The sequence below is a fragment of the Podarcis bocagei genome (assembly GCF_964188305.1).
Source record: "Podarcis bocagei genome assembly, chromosome: 2".
In the NCBI taxonomy this organism is placed as follows: Eukaryota; Metazoa; Chordata; class Lepidosauria; order Squamata; family Lacertidae; genus Podarcis; species Podarcis bocagei.
In genome coordinates this window covers 118179626-118199733 of record NC_138126.1, presented here as the reverse complement: position 1 = coordinate 118199733, position 20108 = coordinate 118179626, and the positions used below count along the sequence as shown (strand labels likewise).

At 49.8% G+C, this 20108-nt stretch overlaps 1 protein-coding gene across 1 annotated transcript; it reads right to left on the bottom strand.

The window, feature by feature from the left end:
- Positions 1–1506: 1506 nt before the first annotated feature.
- LOC308582209 (transmembrane and death domain protein 1-like) lies at positions 1507–2573 on the bottom strand. Its single transcript, XM_081185124.1, has one exon. The coding sequence runs from the start codon at positions 2427–2429 to the stop codon at positions 1575–1577; it is 855 nt and encodes a 284-aa protein (XP_081041250.1). The 5' UTR covers positions 2430–2573; the 3' UTR covers positions 1507–1574.
- Between the last annotated feature and the right edge of the window lie 17535 nt (positions 2574–20108).

Sequence of the window (20108 nt, the reverse complement as noted above, 5' to 3'; positions counted from 1 at the left end):
CCGCTGGAGCGGTACCTATTTATCTACTTGCACTTTTGAACTGCTAGGTTGGCAGGAGCAGGGACCGAGCAACGGGAGCTCATTCGTCGCAGGGATTCGAACCGCCGACCTTCTGATCGGCAAGCCCTAGGCTCTGTGGTTTAACCCACAGCGCCACCCACATCCCTATTATAGAATAGGACGTCTCTATTTTCATTGGAGAAATGTTGGAGGGTATGTTCTTCTACCAATGTGAAGGGTTCGTTATTACTATATTATCAAATGATTTGTATTGATTTTACAAATTCATTCACACCCCGAACCACAAATAATAAAAAATTACACAAGATTCTTCTGAATTGCAAGACTTCCCTCCGTGGGTTCTTTAACTAACATTTTCAGCTGCATTCAATCCTTCATTGTCTCCAAAATCTATGTAACATGACAAGAGTTTTTTAAAACCTGCCAAAGAGTTCAAGTGTTTACAGTGGTCCGTCAAATATAATATAATTTTCTCTCATTCTGAAGTTTTGATCCTCCTGGTTTTTTATTTTCCCGGTCATTCTTGCCATCTCTGCATAATCCAATAGTTTAATCTGCCAGTCCACCCTGGTAGTGAAGGGTTTAGCTAACCTTGGAGTCAAAGCGAGCCTAGCCCTGGCTCTAGCTACTGCTACTCAGGCCTCTCATTACATCTGAGCAGCGACAGGAACTGGCACTGGGGTGAGTTAAAAACCGTTGTGGACCTTTAAAGACACTATTGCCGAACTTCAAAATTCTGATTACTCTGACGGTCTGCCCCTTCTTAGAAGTCTCTCTCTCTCCCCCTTCCCTCTCTCTCTGTGTACCAGCTAACAGCCTTAATCCAATAGCACATCTCTCTTATTTCTGCTTAATGTTTGGATGCGCTTTACTGTGTTAGGCTGCAGTCACAGGATCAACGAGAATAGGGCAAGGTAAAGGTAAAGGATCCCTAGACGGTTAAGTCCAGTCAAAGGTGACTATGGGGTTGCAATCCTCATCTCGCTTTCAGGTCGAGGGAGTCAGCGTTTGTCCACAGACAGCTTTTCAGGTCATGTGGCCTGCATGACTAAAACACTTCTGGCGCAACGGGACACCGTGACGGAAACCAGAGTGCACAGAAACGCTGTTTACCTTCCCGCCGCAGCGGTACCTATTTGTCTACTTGCGTTGGTGTGCTTTCGAACTGCAAGGCTGGCAGGAGCTGGGCCTCAGTACCACTCTATCTAGCCCTAAACCTCTCAGAAGTTTGCCATCTACCATCTTAAATGAGCACGTTTCGCTATTTCACAGACTGAAAAGAAAACATAGCAGCATAATTAAACATTTTAATAACCTTCATTCCGTTAGATCATTCTCAATGGGCCCAGGGCATATGTCCTCCCCTTTTGCCCTGTGATATTCCTTCACCTACTGTCACTGCACAACAGGAGATTGTACCGTGCGCCCTGAGTCGGCGAGGTGTTCAACTGAGTCAAGCCTGAGCTAGGTAACGGGCTCAAAACAAAAGATCCGCAAGTGAATTTATTTAATGAGATCAACTTCCCTGCAGAATTCACCGGGAGCTGCTGGGGTCACTGTTCATCCTCTGTAGCATCCTCTTCTAAGGAACTGTCCGGGTCCTCCTCGTCATCTATAGAGTCTTCAACGGCTTGGTTGTTCCAAATCACCGTCAAGTTCATGTTCTGCCGAGCCGGGGTCGCACCGTAGCGAAGGCCGCTGGCAAAGAGGCATTGCCCCAGATTCCAGCAAATTACGTAATACACGGAAATCAGCCAGAGGACCAGCCCTGCCAGGAAGCTCACAACAAGCAGCCGGGCCGCCGGTAAGACGCACTGCTGCAGGGTCAGATTCTGCAAAGCAACCGGGAACAACTGGAGGAGGAAAGCCTTGAGATCCCAGCTGCCCTCCTTCACAAAGGTCTCGCGATGTTTGTGGATGGGCCCGTAACGGCTCCTGCGGGTGGGCGCTTTGTTTTCAACGAGGAGGGCCGACGGCTGAGCGTCCATCACCACCGTCCGATTTCCCTCTGCGTCCCACTTGGGTTCCAAGCTCCTGTTCTTACTGAGGTTCCTCTTCAGCTCCCTGGAGACATCGGGGCGCCCAATCTGCCGCAGGGCTCGCGCCAGGCGGTCCCAGTCGATGGCGCCTCTCTGCAACTGCAGCCACTGCTTTAGGCCTTCTTTGCACTGGTCCATGTCGGATATGCCTTCCCGTTGGCCGGCAGGGTAGAGGTCCTCCTCTTCTGATGGCCACTGGGCATCCTTCTGAGGGGTGGCAAGACGGATGTAGAGCTCGTGGCATTCTTCCGGGTTCAAGAGCTCTGAGATGCAGCCTAGCACAGTGGCCTCGGGGTCATTAGCTGCCATCTTAATGTAGGTCATCTGTGTTGCCAGCAAGAAGAGAGGGAGTCCTGTTAATGCCAACATGGTAGAGGAGATGGGATTTATAGCCTAGGGTCAAGATCAGCTCTGGTCTCCTGCATTTAGCATGGGGTGTGTGTGGCTGCTGGACTTGTCATGTTGTCCAGCTCCCTGTGTCTCTGTGCCTTGCACACCCTTGTTCCTGCAGCCTCTCTGGGCCCCTATGAGGTCAGTGAAACCTCATAACCTGAGCTCACAGCTCCTGCTCAGAGATTATTGAAGCTTTTGCTAGGTGGGCTGCTGAGGACTGTATAGACTCCAAAGGGTAACTTCTGTTAAGTTGTGGGTGAGCATATCAGACGACACAGCAATTCTTCAAACAGCTCTTGTTTATTCACAGGCCAGAACAGAACTGAAATGAAGGGTTCAGCCAGCCTGCTTATATAGAGCTCCACTACAACGCAACAGTAACCACTTTCTGTAACTAGCCAATCACTGAACATCACTTTCAATCCCTTATTTGCATATGTGGACCTGAGTGAGAACGATCTACAGTATCCCTCTGCTGGCCCAGGGTGAGAACTTCAGTACATATCAACATCTGCCCGGATGTTTATGATCCCCGTGAAGCGGGGAGGCCTGGTGTCTGGCAAGGCTGCAGGGAGGCAGGCACGGCCTAACTTGGGCCTGGGTGCAGGCCCGTTGTGTTCAGCTGCCTTTCCCTGCTCCGTTTTGGTGGGAACGCCATTTTCCGGGCTTAAATTGCTCACGCAGGCCATCTAGTGGCCGTTCTGAGGCACTGCAACCTGTTTTATTATTTGCTTTATTTAGGCTCATAATTGCTGCCATCTGGTGGCCGTTCTGAGCATTGCTGCCTCCCTGATTTAATTATAAAGAAATACTTTAGACTGTTAACTGCTGCCACTTTGTGGACATTCTGTGCATTGCAGCCTGTTGTTTTATTTTAGTACAGGGAAGCTAATTTGCTGCCAGCTAGTGGCCAATAAAGGAAAAGGCACCTTCTGGTTAATTGGATGCTCCTTAATTAAGTAGCTTACTGTTTTATTTTGGTTCATTTTGTGATCGCCAGGTATCTGGGGTGCATTAACTTCTTTTCTCGTGTTGATATTTCTCTTTCTTGGTAGCCATCATGTCTCCGAAGAGAGCCCCTTCTCAGTCGCTTCGATCCCCCTCGACTGGTCAAGCCTCAGGGCGTCTGCAATCTTTGGTTTTGAGCCTGGCAGGTGATCCAGCTGCTTTGGCTCGCTTTGCTTCTGAAGTAGATGGCCTGATCCAACGCTGTAGCGCCGGGCCTAGCCAGCAACCAGCGGTGACCACTGCGGCTGCAGTTTCTTCACCTTCTGATTCTGCATCTAGCGATGAAAATGATCTGCCCATGTCTGGTGTTTTGTTTTCCGATTCTCAGTTTTCTCGGAATGCGGGCTCAGCCCCTGCATCTAGTCACACGCGGGAGGGCAGAACCCCTTCTTGGCGCACAACCAGGAGGGGGAGACGGGGAAAGGCCCCTTCTAGGCGTGGGGGGTCTTCTAGGCCAGGGTCAGCTTTGCAACCCTTACCTAGTACCTCCGTGGGGTCTGATCAGTCACCTGCCACCTCTTCTCAGTCTGTCCCAGGCGCGGCACTTCAGGGTCCAGCCTCAGAGTCTTCTGAGTAGGACAGCCTACCTGTGCCAGCCAAGTCCTCTTCGGGCGGCACACGCCGCCGCAAGAAGTCTTCCGGAAAGCATGCGAAGAGAAGGCGGAGGGACACCTCCTCTTCATCGACAGGTACATCTTCGCAGAGTTCAGAGTCTGAGTCAGAGGCCTCCTCAGAATTTTATTGGGGTCTGGGGGAATCGGCCTCTGGTTTCCCCAAATGGATTTGGGAGCGGAGGGCCAACTCCCATCGAGCAAAATATGGGGCCACTCAGGAATACTTAAATGGGGTGCTGTTACCTGATATTAAGAAGTCGACTAATTCGGCTAGGGATGTGATCCCAGGGTGTCACCTTTCAAAGAAGTTGAGAACTAGGATATTGAATGGTTGCTATGTCGACATGTTCAAACTGAGCCCTCCAGTAGACAGTTCGCAAGCCCAAGAGAAGTCAGCAGTGGCGTAGCGTGGGGGGTGCCAGGGGTGCCGGCTGCACCGGGCGCAACATCTGGGGGGGGGCGTGAGTCCAGAGGGAAGGGACAAGTTCCTTCCTCCGCTGGGCTCCCCGCCGCCACCGCCAGCCTTGCGCCCTAGCGCGTGCGTGCCCCCCGCCGCTGCTGCGGCTGCGCTCCACTCACTGCTCGCAGGAGGAGCAGCCACTGCAGCAGCGCCGACGCCGCCACCGACGCCTGGCCGGGCACGGGCAGCCTCCGCACCCCGTCGCCGCCGCCATCCCCTCGGCCCAGCCACAGGCGGCGGCTGCTTCTGCCGACTGGGAGGGAGGAGAGCTCTGAGGGGCCTCGCTGCGCCCTGCGCTCCCCAAAACCCTCCGAGAGGAAGCCGGCGGGCGGGCGAGGGTCTCCCGGCAGAAGGGGGCGCCGCTGGCTCCGGCTCTCAGCGCAAGTCTCAGCCGCAGGGGGGGGGCGAGGACGGAGCACGGCTGAAAGCCCCCGGACCCGGCCGGGAGGAGGAGAGGCGCTTGCCAAGCCCGGATCTGGAGCTCCACCTACAGCCCAAGGAGAGGAGGGGGCGGGGAGGCGCCCGAGGGGAGGGGGCTTCAGCTGCCTTGGCCCGTGGGGGCTCCGCAAATAATAAATTTAATAAATTCCTGCTGAGCCTTTGGGGGGGGGTCCTTGGCTCCTTCGCTCGCCCCCAGCCCCAGTGGTGTAGCGTGGGGGGGTGCAGGGGGGCCGGGCGCAACATCTGGGGGGCGCGCTCGCACTTGAGTGCTAAAATCCACGGGTTAGGGGGCGCAAATTACTTGCCTTGCCCCGGGTGCTGACAACCCACGCTACACCACTGGAAGTCAGTTCTATCCTCTAAGAAACGGGCTGCTGATTCTAAAGTGGATAGAACCTTCAAGTGCTGGTTGGATTGTTTCCAGGTTTTTGCCGGGATCGTTTCAGCATGTTATCCCAAGAGAGCGGTTCATTTATTTGTCTACCAGTCTATCGTATGTAAGGCGTTCGAAATGGCTGGTCAGAATGCTGCCTTTGATTATGATGAGAACCTGGGAACCTTGACACGCAAAGCACACACAGTAGGAAATTGTTACGGGGAATGGAAAAGATGGAATCTGGGAGTTTAATACAAACAGGGGACTCGGCTACATCAGTGAAGAAACAGTGATTTGAATGCAACACCAGATGGCGCCAGAGAGCAGGGAATTTTAAAACACAATTTTCCATATAGATTTTTCTTTTCTTTTGTTATAACGATCTAAATTCTGGCTTATTTATAGTGGGGGTTTTCCTGTGTCTAGATCCACCCCAGGACTGTGTGGCTGATGGAAAAGATATGATGTGTATAAGGCCATTCTTGTACCTATGGGACCGCCTCTCCTGGTATGCCCCACGGAGGACCTTAAGGTCCATATATAGCAACACCCTAGAGGTCCCAGGCCCTAAGGAAGTTAGATTAGCCTCAACCAGAGCCAGGGCCTTCTCAACACTGGCTCCAGCCTGGTGAAACGCTCTGCCTCATGAGACCAGGGCCCTGCGGGATCTGATTTCTTTCCGCAGGGCCTGTAAGACAGAGTTGTTCCGCCTGGCCTTTGGCTTAGAATCACTTTGATTCCCTCCCCCTCTTTCTTTTTCCTTTCTCCTATAAAGAGGCTGCATCCTAATGTTTTAATGTTGTATTTTAATCTTTTTAAATTGTATTTTAATCAACTTGTTTTTATTATTGGTTGTTAGCCGCCCTGAGCCTGGTCTTGGCTGGGGAGGGCGGGGTATAAATAAAAAAATATTATTATTATTATTATTATTATTATTATTATTATTATTATTATTATTCTACAGACCATGGGAAGGGTCTCTTGAAGCCACTCCCCTGCCAGGAATCTGGCTGCTCCCTCTTCACTTTCTCCCTCCTTTGTTCACATTCCATTCTTCAAGCTAAATGCCATGCTAAGGCTGGCACTGCCATTATCCACATTTCTAACCCTTTATCGCTCTTCCTTGGATTCTGTTTGGTTTGTTGATTGCTTCTCTCTCTCTCTCTCTCTCTCTCTCTCTCTCTCTCTCTCTCTCTCTCTGTGTGTGTGTGTTAAACAACAGGAGTCCTGATCACAGATCTCATATAGCGTGGCCCTAAATTGCATACGTTTCTTTATCATTGCACTTTTATTACGGACAGGCAAAATACGTCAATTTCGGTTTCTAATTTTTTTCGTCTTAAGTTCACTTGTTCACACTCAATTTGCTTTTTTTTTTTTTTAAAGTCCCCATGAAAGTTCATCAGCACAGTAGTGCGAATTACAGTGGTGCCTCGGGTTAAGAATTTACCGTATTTTTCGCACCATAGGGCGCACCGGACCATAGGGCGCACCCAGTTTTTAGGGGGGGAATTCAAGAAAAAAAATCTTCCCCCCCCCCGCAGCCCCAAAGAGCAGCGTACAGGCTGCACACAACCTCTCCCTGCCGGAGGGGTTGCGTGCAGCTATGGATCAAGCCAAGGCAGCGAGCGGGATGGATCCCGCTCGCTGTTTTGGCTTCCCCTTTAGCCCCGTGCAGCCTCTCCTTGGCGGAGGGGCTGCACAGGGCTTTCCTGGCTTTACTGGGAGGTGGGGGGATTCCCTCACCTCTCCCCAAAGCCCGCAGAAGCCGTGCAAACCCTTTAAAGAGATCACGGCTTCTCCTGGCTTTCCTGGGAGGCGGGGGATTCCCCCACCTCCCGCAAAACCGGCAGAAGCCGCGCGCCTTTTAAAAGGGCTGCACGGCTTCTCCTGGCTTTCCTGGGAGGCGGGGGATTCCCCCGCCTCCCGCAAAACCAGGCTCCCCCCCCAGCCTTCTAGCCAAGTCGGGGGACAGCGGCAAAGGCGCGCTGCGCCCCTGCCGCTGTCCCCCGAGTTTGCGGGGCTGGCGACGGGGAAGAGCAGGCTTCTCCCCCCGCCAGCCTTCTAGCCAAGTCGGGGGACAGCGGCAAAGGCGCGCTGCGCCCCTGCCGCTGTCCCCCGAGTTTGCAGGGCTGGCGACGGGGAGGAGCAGGCTTCTCCCCCCGCCAGCCTTCTAGCCAAGTCGGGGGACAGCGGCAAAGGCGCGCTGCGCCCCCGCCGCTGTCCCCCGAGTTTGCGGGGCTGGCGACGGGGAGGAGCAGGCTTCTCCCCCCGCCAGCCTTCTAGCCAAGTCGGGGGACAGCGGCAAAGGCGCGCTGCCTCTCCCGCTGTCTCCCGAGTTTGCGGGGCTGGCGAGGGGGAGGAGCAGGCTCCCCCCCCCCGCCAGCCTTCTAGCCAAGTCAGGGGACAGCGGCAAAGGCGCGCTGCGCCTCTCCCGCTGTCTCCCGAGTTTGCGGGGCTGGCGACGGGGAGGAGCAGGCTCCCCCCCCCGCCAGCCTTCTAGCCAAGTCAGGGGACAGCGGCAAAGGCGCGCTGCGCCTCTCCCGCTGTCTCCCGAGTTTGCGGGGCTGGCGATGGGGAGGAGCAGGCTTCTCCCCCCGCCAGCCTTCTAGCCAAGTCGGGGGACAGCGGCAAAGGCGCGCTGCGCCTCTCCCGCTGTCCCCCGAGCTTGTGGGGCTGGCGGTGGGGCTCTCCTGAAGCCTGGAGAGCGAGAGGGGTCGGTGCGCACCGACCCCTCTCGCTCTCCAGGCTTCAGCGAAAGCCTGCATTCGCACCATAGGACGCACACACATTTCCCCTTCATTTTTGGAGGGGAAAAAGTGCGTCCTATAGTGCGAAAAATACGGTAATTCATTCTGGAGGTCCGTTCTTAACCTGAAACTGTTCTCCCCCCCCTTTCCCCCCAAATTTTTTAAAATTGATTTTTCACATTTATAACAAAGATAACATACAAAACACACAACAAGAAAAAACACATTACAATACAATAAAACTAAACACAGAAAAGAATTATTTCTTCAATATCTAATTCTCATAACATTGATAACTGACTTCCTCGATTCCCCTCCAACTGAATTTCATAATATCACCTGTATAACAGTTCTCCAAATTCATATTTCTAATAATATTAACTCCTATCATTTACTAACCTCTTCTCCTTTCTTAATATTCTAATCCTTGATATTTACTAACACATGTTCTTATTCTACCCCTAAACTGAAACTGTTCTTAACCTAAAGCACCACTTTAGCTAATGGGGCCTCCTGCTGCTGCCGCGCCGCCGGAGCACGATTTCTGTTCTCACCCTGAAGCAAAGTTCTTAACCCGAGGTACTATTTCTGGGATAGCGGAGTCTGTAACCTGAAGCGTCTGTAACCTGAAGAGTATGTAACCCGAGGTACCACTGTACTTCTAAAACACATATCTTTGTCTGCAATTTCCCCTAATGTACACATTTTCGCAAAGCCACTTTCCTTTCTGTAATACATTCTTGAATGTTGTTTTCACCAAGGTGCATTTACGATCACATTTCTAATCACTGCCGGTGTTTCACGCTTGGGTTTCTTTGCACCGTAGAGCAAAGTCGTGCGTGCTACACTAAGAAAGGGACGGATCTTTAGCGCAGAAGGAACAAAAGTCATCAGAGGGTTGTGTGAATGACCATGGCTGGTGTGTGTGTGTGTGTGTGTGTGTGTGTGTGTGTGTGTGTGTGTGTTTGGGACCTTTCTAGGTCCCAAATTCCACCCTACCCCCCACTTGCAAGATGAAGCCATTCTTTGGACATGGGAGCATGGGACTTGGGCACTAAATCATAGCCAACCTTCTGCAGGAATTAAAGACCTGATCTTTCACCTTTCTGATCAGGGTGTGGTGGAAACAGCGAATCTGGTGGTCTGATTTGAGGTCAGCTGCCCTTCAGTGCTTGGCCATCACCATCACAAAAAGGGCACTATAATTTAGCCAGGAAGGGAAGTTGGCCGATTGATTTAGATCCCTGGAGGTGTCTCCTCTAACCTCACCCCTCTCAGAACCAGGTCAGGGCTGGGTTATGGGCAAAGTGCAGCAAGCTGGAAGGGGGTCTGATATCCACCTTCCTACAGCTGGTGTATAAACACCATAGCTCCTGTGTCTTCTCTGTGGACAAGTAACCAAGCCTCCTCCAAACAGAATTATTTGACCTACTCAGTGGCCATTGGAACAAGTTAGGAAGGGATTAGCAGGGAATCATCCTCCTTGGTATCATTTCACCCCCCTTTTGAATACCCATATATTTATTACCTCTGTCCTTTGCTTTTTGGTACCCAAAGGCAGTTTGCATATTGCATTAGGAGCTTGAACTGAAAAAATATTTGAGTACCTGGGTAAGTGTAATGCAACAAGAAATTAAAATCTGCTTCAGGTAAACAGCAGAGGGGCTTGATTTGTGCTGGAGAGTCGTGTTGCTCTGGAAAATTCATTTTATCAGATGTTATTCCATCGGTTCTACACCCCAGTCAAGAGGAAGCTTAGAGGTGGAGATATAATAAAAGCACTTTAAGCATATTTGGAAGTGGGGTTTTTTGAAATAAAAACAATCAAATGCTTAATGAACTTAAAGAGGTGAGCGATGGGAATAAATAGTATTGATGCAAGGTGATTAGTGCAATGATTTGGGTTGCTACAAGCCACTGGGAACAACGAGGTCTTCTTTCAAACTAAGAAATGCCCAAGAAAATTGTGACAGGCAGCACTGATGTATAAGCAAATTGACATATTATAAAACATTGTGGGTTGGTTAAGAAACAATAAAAGAACCTTTTGGCGATTGGCAGCCTTTTCTTAGATATTGTGACATAGCAAATCTATTGGAAAATGCGAGGCAAGAAGTGTTGAATGTGATATAGAAGTATTATTGAACATGCCAAACAGAATATAGATTTTTGAGTTAATTTTTATGAGCTCCCCTTTAATTTACTAAATTGGATCCCTTATTTTATTGCTTTTTTCCTCTAGCGGTCCTTCGCTAGAGGAATAATTTGTAGAATGTGTACTCCTTGTATGGATGTCCTAAATGTTTTTGTGGCATAATACAAATGTAAATAAAAATCTATGAAACTGCATTCTAGCAGTTAAAGGAGCTACTTAGGGTGTTTCCAGACAGGGGCTCAATATTACAAAGGGGTCATTGAGATATCGCAAATGTTGGGAGAAAGTTTTTTATTTAGGTATCAGATTTTCCTCAGAAAGGGAAAATCCAAAGTAAATAGGGGGTGGCGAGTGTTAAATTGTGGGTGAACATATCAGACGACACAGCGATTCTTCAAACAGCTCTTGTTTATTCACAGGCTCAGAACAGAACTGGGCTGAAGGGTTCAGTCAGCCTGCTTATATAGAGCTCCACTACAACGCAACAGTAACAACTTTCTGTAACTATCCAATCACTGAACGTCACTTTCAATTCCTTATTTGCATATGTGGACCTGAGTGAAAACTATCTATAGTATCCCCCTGCTGGCCCAGGGTGAGAACTTCAGTATATAACAGCGGGGGTTGGGAGAGGGCTGGCCTTTTGATGCCAACAACATTGTGCTGGAGTTGCAAAATAAATGATTCCGCAAGTACCTTGACAAAAGCACCCTTGTGTTAGAGGACCAGCCAGCAATAAATCACACGGTGTAAGTGAAGTTAACTCTATATGAGCAGAAAAAGGCCTGCTCAGGAGAGTCATGCCTAATGAGCACAGCAACTCTTCTCAGTAGGTCTTGACCCAATGAGGTCCCCTGGGTCCTTCCCAAGAAATCTGAGACTCCATTGATGTGCCTATCTTTGCCACTCCCTCTCCATCCTATTTCTTGTCCTGGAACACCAGGAAGGAGGGAAGCTTGTCGCAGCATGACACCCAACTTGGGATGAATATGCACAAATGCAGCTACACATACAAGTCGGGCGCAAACTAATGTGGAAATGAATTAGACCTTATGTGCTGGAGAAGCTGTTTATTGGTTGGGAATGCGCTTCCAAATTGAAGACCTAGTAGAATCATGTCCCAGATGACTTCAGAAATAAAACCCTGAAACAGCTGATGGTGCGTCATGAAATTCCGAAAAGACATTTGGTAGAAGCAGGGCACAGTTTTGAAGGAATCTTGGTTACCATTCCAGACGAATGGACGTATGTTTTCTTGAGGACATCGCAAGTAAATCAGTAATCAAACATTCCATGTCTCTGTTGACAAGGCATAGTAGACCACAAGCAATCAGAAGTGGATACACACTTGGATTCTGATCCAGAATTTTTCAGCATATTTGCCAAACATAAGAGGAGGACGTCCGTTATTTTCAGTCCAGACCAGGCCTTCTCAGGGTCCTGGAGAGTCCACTTCCAGCTTTCAAGGCCCCGAATCAGTGGGGGCTGGTGCCCTCTGGAGCCAGAGGGTTTTCTAGGAGGTCAAGGGGCCATTGCCAATGAGGTCACAGGGCTTCCGGTTTTCTCCCCATCCTCTTCCCTTGTAAAGATACTTAAGCAGTGCAATTTTACAAACACTTAGGACCTAACACAAGTTTGGTTCAGACACGCTCTCTGCTGACAAAGCTGCTTCTGCAGTAAGAAGAAAATTATGTGGTCTCCATTCTGTTCACTGAATCGTAGATGTAGAGTTTTGCTTCCTAGGTGCGGATGGGTCTAACAATACTTTTGGATTGAGATTGGCTGAGTGGCACAGAAAACTCATTGATCAGAGAATGAGAGAGTTCCATGAATTTATCCAGGGACAGCATCTCTTAAGTACAAATGGATTACAGGAAGAATGTAAACAAACAGGAAGAATGTACCGTAATTTCTAATGTGGCTATTATGATAAAACGATTATTTTTTTTTTTAAGGAGGGTGCCAATACCATTGCCAAGGGATCCTCTGGCAGCAGAACTCCCAACAGGGCCAGGCAATTGATCCTAGACATAATTTTAATTTTCTACAATGGAAAATTAAAATGGAAGCTAGACCTTGTTCAAACCCAGACATGTCCTGGCAAGACACCACTGCCTGAAATCCCAGGCGGCCACTTCCACTCACTGTAGACAGGTGTAGCCAACCGAGTGCACTCCAGATGTTGTTGAACTACAACTCCCATCATCCTTGGCCATTGGCCATGCTGGCTAGGGCCACTGGGAATTGTAGTTGAACACCTCTTGAGCACACCAGGTTAGCTACCCATGGTGTTTCCCAAACTTGGGCCTCCAGCTGTTCTTAGACTACAGTTCCCATCATCCCTGACCACTGGTCCTGCTAGCTAGGGATGATGGGAGTTGTAGTCCCAAAACATCTGGAGGGCCGAGTTTAGGAAATACTGGTAGGCAGCACTGAACTAAATGCACCAATGGCGTGAGTCTGTGTAAGGGAGTCCCCAATGTCCTTACGATGAGATAGAGGAGATGATAGCTTCTGAAGAGCCAAGAAGCCAGTGAATATACCGTAACACTTGTTTATTTATTAGAAATATGTATAAATATTTAGGAACAGCATGGCAGCATACAGTTTATTATAGGTGTTCTATTAAAATGTTTGTTCAATAGGATGTATCAAGCCACGCCCAAACGGTATTGTAACATTATGAATCTCTCTTGTGTGCCCCCACAGGGTGTTTCCTGACAGAGGGTTTAATTTTGCAAATATTGATCTATTGCAAGCAGGTCATTGGCAACATTTTTAACAAACTCATTGGATATCCCTCAGAAAGGGTAAATCTGGAATAACAGGTGGCAGGGCTGGAAGGGGGCAAATACGGGTTGGCATTTTGATGACGACGAAGCCATGCAGATGCCGCAAAAAACTATCTTGGCTAAAAATCATAGAATCGTCTCGTCTAACCTCCAATCAGCAATCTTTGGCCCAACATGGAGCGAGATCAGGAATCTCATGCTCTACCAACTGAGCTATCCCACAGGCTATGGAAGACTTCCCTTTCCCCCGTCAGCCGCTGTTCGATGTGTCTGTTTGTAGGTACCAAATAAATCCCAACTTCAGGGCTGAGCCTCTCTCTCTGAATCACCCCTCATGCCCCTCAAAGCCAGGAGAGCGAAGGCTGGAAGGGGCGCCTCTCTCTCTGTCTGTCTCTCTGTCTCTCTCATCCCCAAAAACACATGCACACGCATAAATGCTCTGGTGGGATCTCTGAGCCTCATGAATAAGCAAACAAAAGTGGCCGACTCTGGCCTCCCTCTGTTACGATGAATCAAAGCCCCACGGCCCAGAGTTGCTTCGAGAGGAGGGAAGGGGTGTGACGCCGCGAGCGACCCAGGGGCTGCAGGCATTTAGCGTGACTAACAGATTTACGAGGGGGAGGGAGCCCAGTGGCCGCATCGCATTGCCTTTTTAATGAGCTCTCCAGCCCATACAGTAGCCTCTTTGTAGCCGACAATGTAGCAGACATAAATTTTTGAGGGATGAAGGGGGTGGGTTGGGGGGCGCTTCTGAAAGATTGCTAGGCCAATCTCTGAGCCTACATTGTCCACCCGAGAGCACCCTCGGCCGGGCCGCCAGGAGGGCGAGATCAAGGCCTTGCCCCCCATCAATATCCCCCCATTTTCCTTCGGGGAAGTTGTGTGAGATGCTGTGTCAGGTCTTCCTGGATGGAGCCACATGCTTACAGGTGTTGCCGCGCCTGATTTGTGGCCTCTGATGGAGCGGCCTCTGGGGAAGAAGGGCGACGCTGTTATTGAAGGGGCATTTCCTAGTCAGAGATCATGGTGAAGAGGGAAAGGCCACGGGCCCAAGGGACAGGACAGCGCGGGGCAGTCCAAGGGCAGAGGGAGATTAAAGGTTATGGGGCTGGCGCTTGTTGGAGACAAAAGGCAAGGCTCAGTGGATCACAGGGCTAATCAAATCTGGAAGTGTTTTATATCCTCGCACACATGCATGCACAGACATAAGAGGCAGCAACCTCAGGACAACCCTGCCGAATCTGGCATGGGAGTCCGCTCCCTCCAGCGTCCTATTTCTGGTGGTAGCCAGCCCGCCCGATGCTTCAGGGAAACCTACAAGCTGGGAGCGACGGCAACGGACGTCCTCCATGGTTTGTTCCCCCAGCAACTGGTCTTTGCAGATAAAAAGGTAAAGGGACCCCTGACCACTAGGTCCAGTCGTGGCCGACTCTGGGGTTGCGGCGATCATCTCGCTTTATTGGCCGAGGGAGCCGGCGTACAGCTTCTGGGTCCTGTGGCCAGCATGACTAAGCCGCTTCTGGCAAACCAGAGCAGCGCACGGAAATGCTGTTTACCTTCCCGCTGGAGCGGTAGCTATTTATCTACTTGCACTTTGATGTGCTTTCGAACTGCTAGGTCGGCAGGAGCTGGGACTGAGCAACGAGAGCTCACCCTGTCACGGGGATTCGAACCGCCGACCTTCTGATCAGCAATTCCTAGGCTCTGTGGTTTAACCCACAGCGCCATCCGCGTCCCTGTCTTTGCAGATACGCTGCCTGTGAAGGTGGAGGTTCCATTTGGCAGCTGTAGCCGTAGCAGCTCTGGACAAGTGCCAGGAGTGGCTCACTGCCACAGACCTGTGGCATCGCCGCCATGCACTTGGTACAGCGCAGGGGAGAGGTGGAATGGTGAGGTCAAGGCAGGGCAGGTGCCCTGGCAGAGCCAAACCGGTGCCCCCTCCAGTTGTGACCTCAGAGTCCAGCAGCACTCAAGCCTTGGAACCGGAGGCTGCAGAGTCTCCAGCTGAGGAGCTGAATTCAGAGCCCAAACTGGTCCCAGACCTCGAGCCTGCTCCTTGTATGAATTAAAAAAATAAGCTTTAATGAAAACTGTGCGCACAGCACAAAACTCTTAATCTCAGGACTGTGGGTGTGAGCCCCACACTGGGCGAAAGATTTCTGCATTGCATAGATGAGCCTTGTGGTCCATCCCAGTTCTAAGATTCTTCTATGAAAGCTTGGGTCTACATACAAATTTGAACACGCATATAAAAAATACAGTGTGTGTGCTCCCTGGTACAGTGGTACCTCAGGTTAAGTACTTAATTCGTTCCGGAGGTCCGTTCTTAACCTGAAACTGTTCTTAACCTGAAGCACCACTTTAGCTAATGGGGCCTCCCGTTGCTGCTGCACCGCCGGAGCACGATTTCTGTTCTCACCCTGAAGCAAAGTTCTTAACCCGAGGTACTATTTCTGGGTTAGCGGAGTCTGTAACCTGAAGCGTATGTAACCTGAAGTGTATGTAACCTGAGGTACCACTGTATTTGTATTACCTGTATACTGGAGTGGGGAATGTGTTGCTCTCTAGATGTTGTTGAACTCCAGTCAGTCAACATAGCCAATGACCAGAGATGATGGGAGTTGTAGCAACATCTGCAAGATCACCAGTTTCCCATCCCTGTCGTATATAGTCATATACACATAGGCACATATCTTCCCTTCCTTCCTGGGCACTGAATCAAATTTCCCCCCATCCCCACCTAACCTTAAACTGTCAAGCATATATCTGTGTGTGTCTGTTTTGGGAAACTGGGATGGGCAGATGTGGATGAGTTGGGTCAGAGGGAAATTACGTGCAAAAAAGAACCAACAGTGATGGTTACCTGGAAGCTTAGATGCGTGGGGCAATTTTGCAGACCTGCCGAAAAAGAAGAAGAAATCTTTATGGGAAAGAAAGATGGGTTTCCAAAACCCATCATTGTTCCCATTACCCTCCATGGGCGACTAAGCAAAGTGGGGAGCAGCCTGACTTTCCTGGGATGTGACCGAAAAAAAGTGAGTTTCGGAGTGTCCCTAGAATATGGTAGCCGTTCTCTTGGCAAACCCCAAATCATTGCCTTTGTCTAAATCTGCAGATCTGACTTTTCTTTTCCTGTCTCCCGAAAACCTATTTGAATTTCTGGCACGAAGTGATTGTGGGATGTGATCCATGAGAGGCAGCCAAGTACAACATTCCTTGTAATTGCTAGAGAAGACATGCGAGGGAATGTTTGGTCCAGCCAGTCGAAACTTCCTGTTCCTCCTGGCTGGAGCATCTTTCGTTTTGCATGTGATAGAAGGTGGGCGTGACCTAACCTGTCCAGGTAACAAAAGGATGAGTCACGCAGCAGACCTCCCTCTTTTTGACTTCCTTCTTCGTTTGACCAGCTTCTAGCTAGGACTGCTCTGCTAGCTCTCAGCTAGCAGAAGCACTGGGATTATTCCCCCATATGGGGTAGATCCGCATGTACATATTTGTAACTAAGTCTGCCTTCAGGGATCCAACTGTGAACTGATGTGAGTAAACTTCTTTTATTGACTTTGAAAAAGATTGTCACATCTCTTTATTCTTTTAAGTGGGATTCAAGGGAACGTAGCAGGAACTTACAATTCAATATGAGACAGATTGGATGGTATACTACAGTGGAAACTCTACTTACAGCCATAATCCGTTCTGGAGGTCTGGTCATAACTAGAAACGTACATAAGTAGAGGCGCACTCTTCCATAGAAAGTAATGGAAAAGTGAATTGATCCGTTCTAGATGATGAAAAACACCCCCTAAAACAGCAATTTAGCATGGATTTTACTGTCTAACGAGCCCATAGATCCACAAAATGAAGGCAATAATCAATGTACTGTACAGTGGTACCTCGGGTTAAGAACTTAATTCGTTCTGGAGGTCTGTTCTTGACCTGAAACTGTTCTTAACCTGAAGCACCACTTTAGCTAATGACGCCTCCCGCTGCTGCTGCGCCGCCGCCACCGCACGATTTCTGTTCTCATCCTGAAGCAAAGTTCTTAACCCGAGGTAATATGTCTGGGTTAGCGGAGTCTGTAACCTGAAGAGTATGTAACCTGAAGCATATGTAACCAGAGGTACCACCGTACTATAAAAGAAAAAAGACAGTATTGCAGATGAAAAGAATTAACTTTTCCCCCCCTTACGTGCACTGAGGGTGGGTGGGCTTACCTGGCTACAGGCTGGGGATGGGGCAAGGGTCAGTAAAGAGCTGATTCACTTTAGCCAGGGTCACTTTTTTCCCCTTGCCAGGCCAGGTTCTTCTCTGGACTTCCTCAGGTTAGTTCCTCGGTGGGGTTTGGGGCTTCAGTGCGCCCTTCTGTGCCTCTTGTAGGCGGCACCTCTTCCACAGCTTTGGGGGTGGGATGGGGGCCCTCTCCCCGGCAGCAGAGGCCTCAGTGCTGCTCCGCAGCCGGCGGGGTGAGCTCCGGCAAACCGAAGGCCTCTCCTTCACGGCAGAGGCCCCAGTGCTGCCCCGCAGCCAGCCAGGTGAGCTCCAGGCTGCTGGCAAGGCCTAGAGGAAAGTTCATAAGTCGAAGCACCTACTGAAGGTCGTAAGTGGAATTGTACGTAAGTAGAGCCGTACGTAAGTCGAGGTTCCACTGTAGTGAGAGGCTCACACGAGCCTGCAACCAGCTATCTGCTGTGCATATAAAAAGGGGAGAATGTAACTCTGCTGCATAAAGGACCTTGCTAGTGCAAGTTCGTAAAGGTAAAGGGACCCCTGACCATTAGGTCCAGTCGTGGCCGACTCTGGGGTCATCTCGCTTTATTGGCCAAGGGAGCCGGCGTACAGCTTCCGGTTCATGTGGCCAGCATGACTAAGCCGCTTCAACCACAGCAGCGCACGGAAACGCTGTTTACCTTCCCGCCGGAGCGGTACCTGTTTATCTACTTGCACTTTGACATGCTTTCGAACTGCTAGGTTGGCAGGAGCAGGGACCGAGCAACGGGAGCTCACCCCGTCGCGGGGATTCGAACCGCTGACCTTCTGATCGGCAAGTCCTAGGCTCTGTGGTTTAACCACAGCGCCACCTGAACATTCCCACAGTGATTTTCAATGATGGCTTTAGGCTATGCACAAAGACCCAAGTGGCTGAGGGATGGTCTCTCCCCCCCCCCCGCAAAGCCCTACAGAGCTGAGTGGCTGATGGCGAAAGTTTCCCCATGACAGAGGCAGGCAACTCTGCCTGTCAGGAGGGGGAGAGTCCCACAATGGAGCCCAAATATCTGTCACACTCGGATGGCCACCTTCCAGCGACAATGGGACCGGGGAGCAGAGAGTCTGCCTTGCTGGAGGATTTGGGGAGGCAGGAACAATAATCCCTTTTGTCCCATCCCACAAGGTAGTGTCATGCTGGCTTAGCTCCCTCGACCAGCGCCCCACTCCCTTTATAAATGGTGACTGACAATTTCACCCTGAGATACATTTCGCCATAACCTTCAGTACAGATGTGAGCTATCTCGATGCTGCAATTCATCTCATAGCCTCCTGTCAGCCAGCACAATGCAGCAGTGAGGAGATATGTCATTTACCACCCTCGACAGCCGATCTTGGCATTTTGAGTTTATCAAAGAGTTACCTGTGAGAGCTGTGACAAAGAAGTAAACATCGGAGAGCTTCCAAGTCCTTGGAAGTTATTAGATTGCCAAATCTAGGATCTAAATTGGATCGCTAAAATGGTTCAGTTTTTGCAACTCTTTAAATATAGGAAATAAACTTTGGAATATGTTGAAAGTGATTTCTGAACTAGCGGGCCAGTTCAGCTCAGAAAGAACAACTACAAGTGTTGTTGTTGTTGTTGTTGTTGTTGTTGTTGTTGTTGTTGTTGTGTGTGAGAGAGAGATGGCCAAGCTGTTGGCCATGGGGCTGATGGAAGTTGGAGTTTAGCAACATCTGGAGTTGATTCTCAGCCCCGATTTAAATAGACGAACATCACAATCCTATAAATATTTGCTCAGCATCTACGACCCTTTATACACTTAACTGGGATTAAGTCCCATTGACCTCTGTGGGGATAGGCATGCATAAGATTGCTTTGGAACCATCCAATTCAAAACAGGGGTGGTTGATGTCCCTTAGAGATGGTCAGGTGGATGGTTTCATGGACGGGTTGGATGTAGAGGAATGATGGGAGGCACCCCCTCGGCTTGATGCCCTATGTGGGGGAACTGGCCTAAATCTGGTGCTGTGGGAGTTGGTACCCCTCCATTCCCCTCACAGGATTACACATCTCAGGGCACTTTCACAATCAACCCCTCTTCCCAGGGAACTCTGGGAAATGTAGCCCTACTCCCTTCTGAAGCCATATACCCCTCCCCAGGCCCCAGGCCCTCCCTGACTCTGCCCCAGATCCAACGTGAGTGCTTTTGGCTGACTGCAGTGGTACTATTTTCAGCTTCGTAAGCTAGAACTCGAGTTAATGGAAGGAGCGGAGAAAGATTGGGGAAACTGAGAAGATGCGAGAGGAAGTGGAAGATAAAAGGAACCATGGAAGGAGTGGAAGGGAAGTCCGTCAGTTCCTTCCTTCCTTCCTTCCTTCCTTCCTTCCTTCCTTCCTTCCTTCCTTCCTTTCTTTTTTTTCTTTCTGGGTGTAATAGAATATGTAATATGTAATTTTCCTTTTCCTATTTCCTATTACTTTCAGGGTTTTTTGTTTTGTATTTTATTGCGTCGATACATATCCTAAATGCAAATAATAATAATAATAATAATAATTATAATAATAATAATTTTGTTGTTGTTTAGTCATTTAGTTATGTCTGACTCTTCGTGACCCCATGGACCAGAGCACGCCAGGCACTCCTGTCTTCCACTGCCTCCCGCAGTTTGGTCAAACTCATGCTGGTAGCTTCCAGAACACTGTCCAACCATCTCGTCCTCTGTCGTCCCCTTCTCCTTGTGCCCTCCATCTTTCCCAACATCAGGGTCTTTTCCAGGGAGTCTTCTCTTCTCATGAGGTGGGCAAAGTATTGGAGCCTCAGCTTCAGGATCTGTCCTTCCAGTGAGCACTCAGGG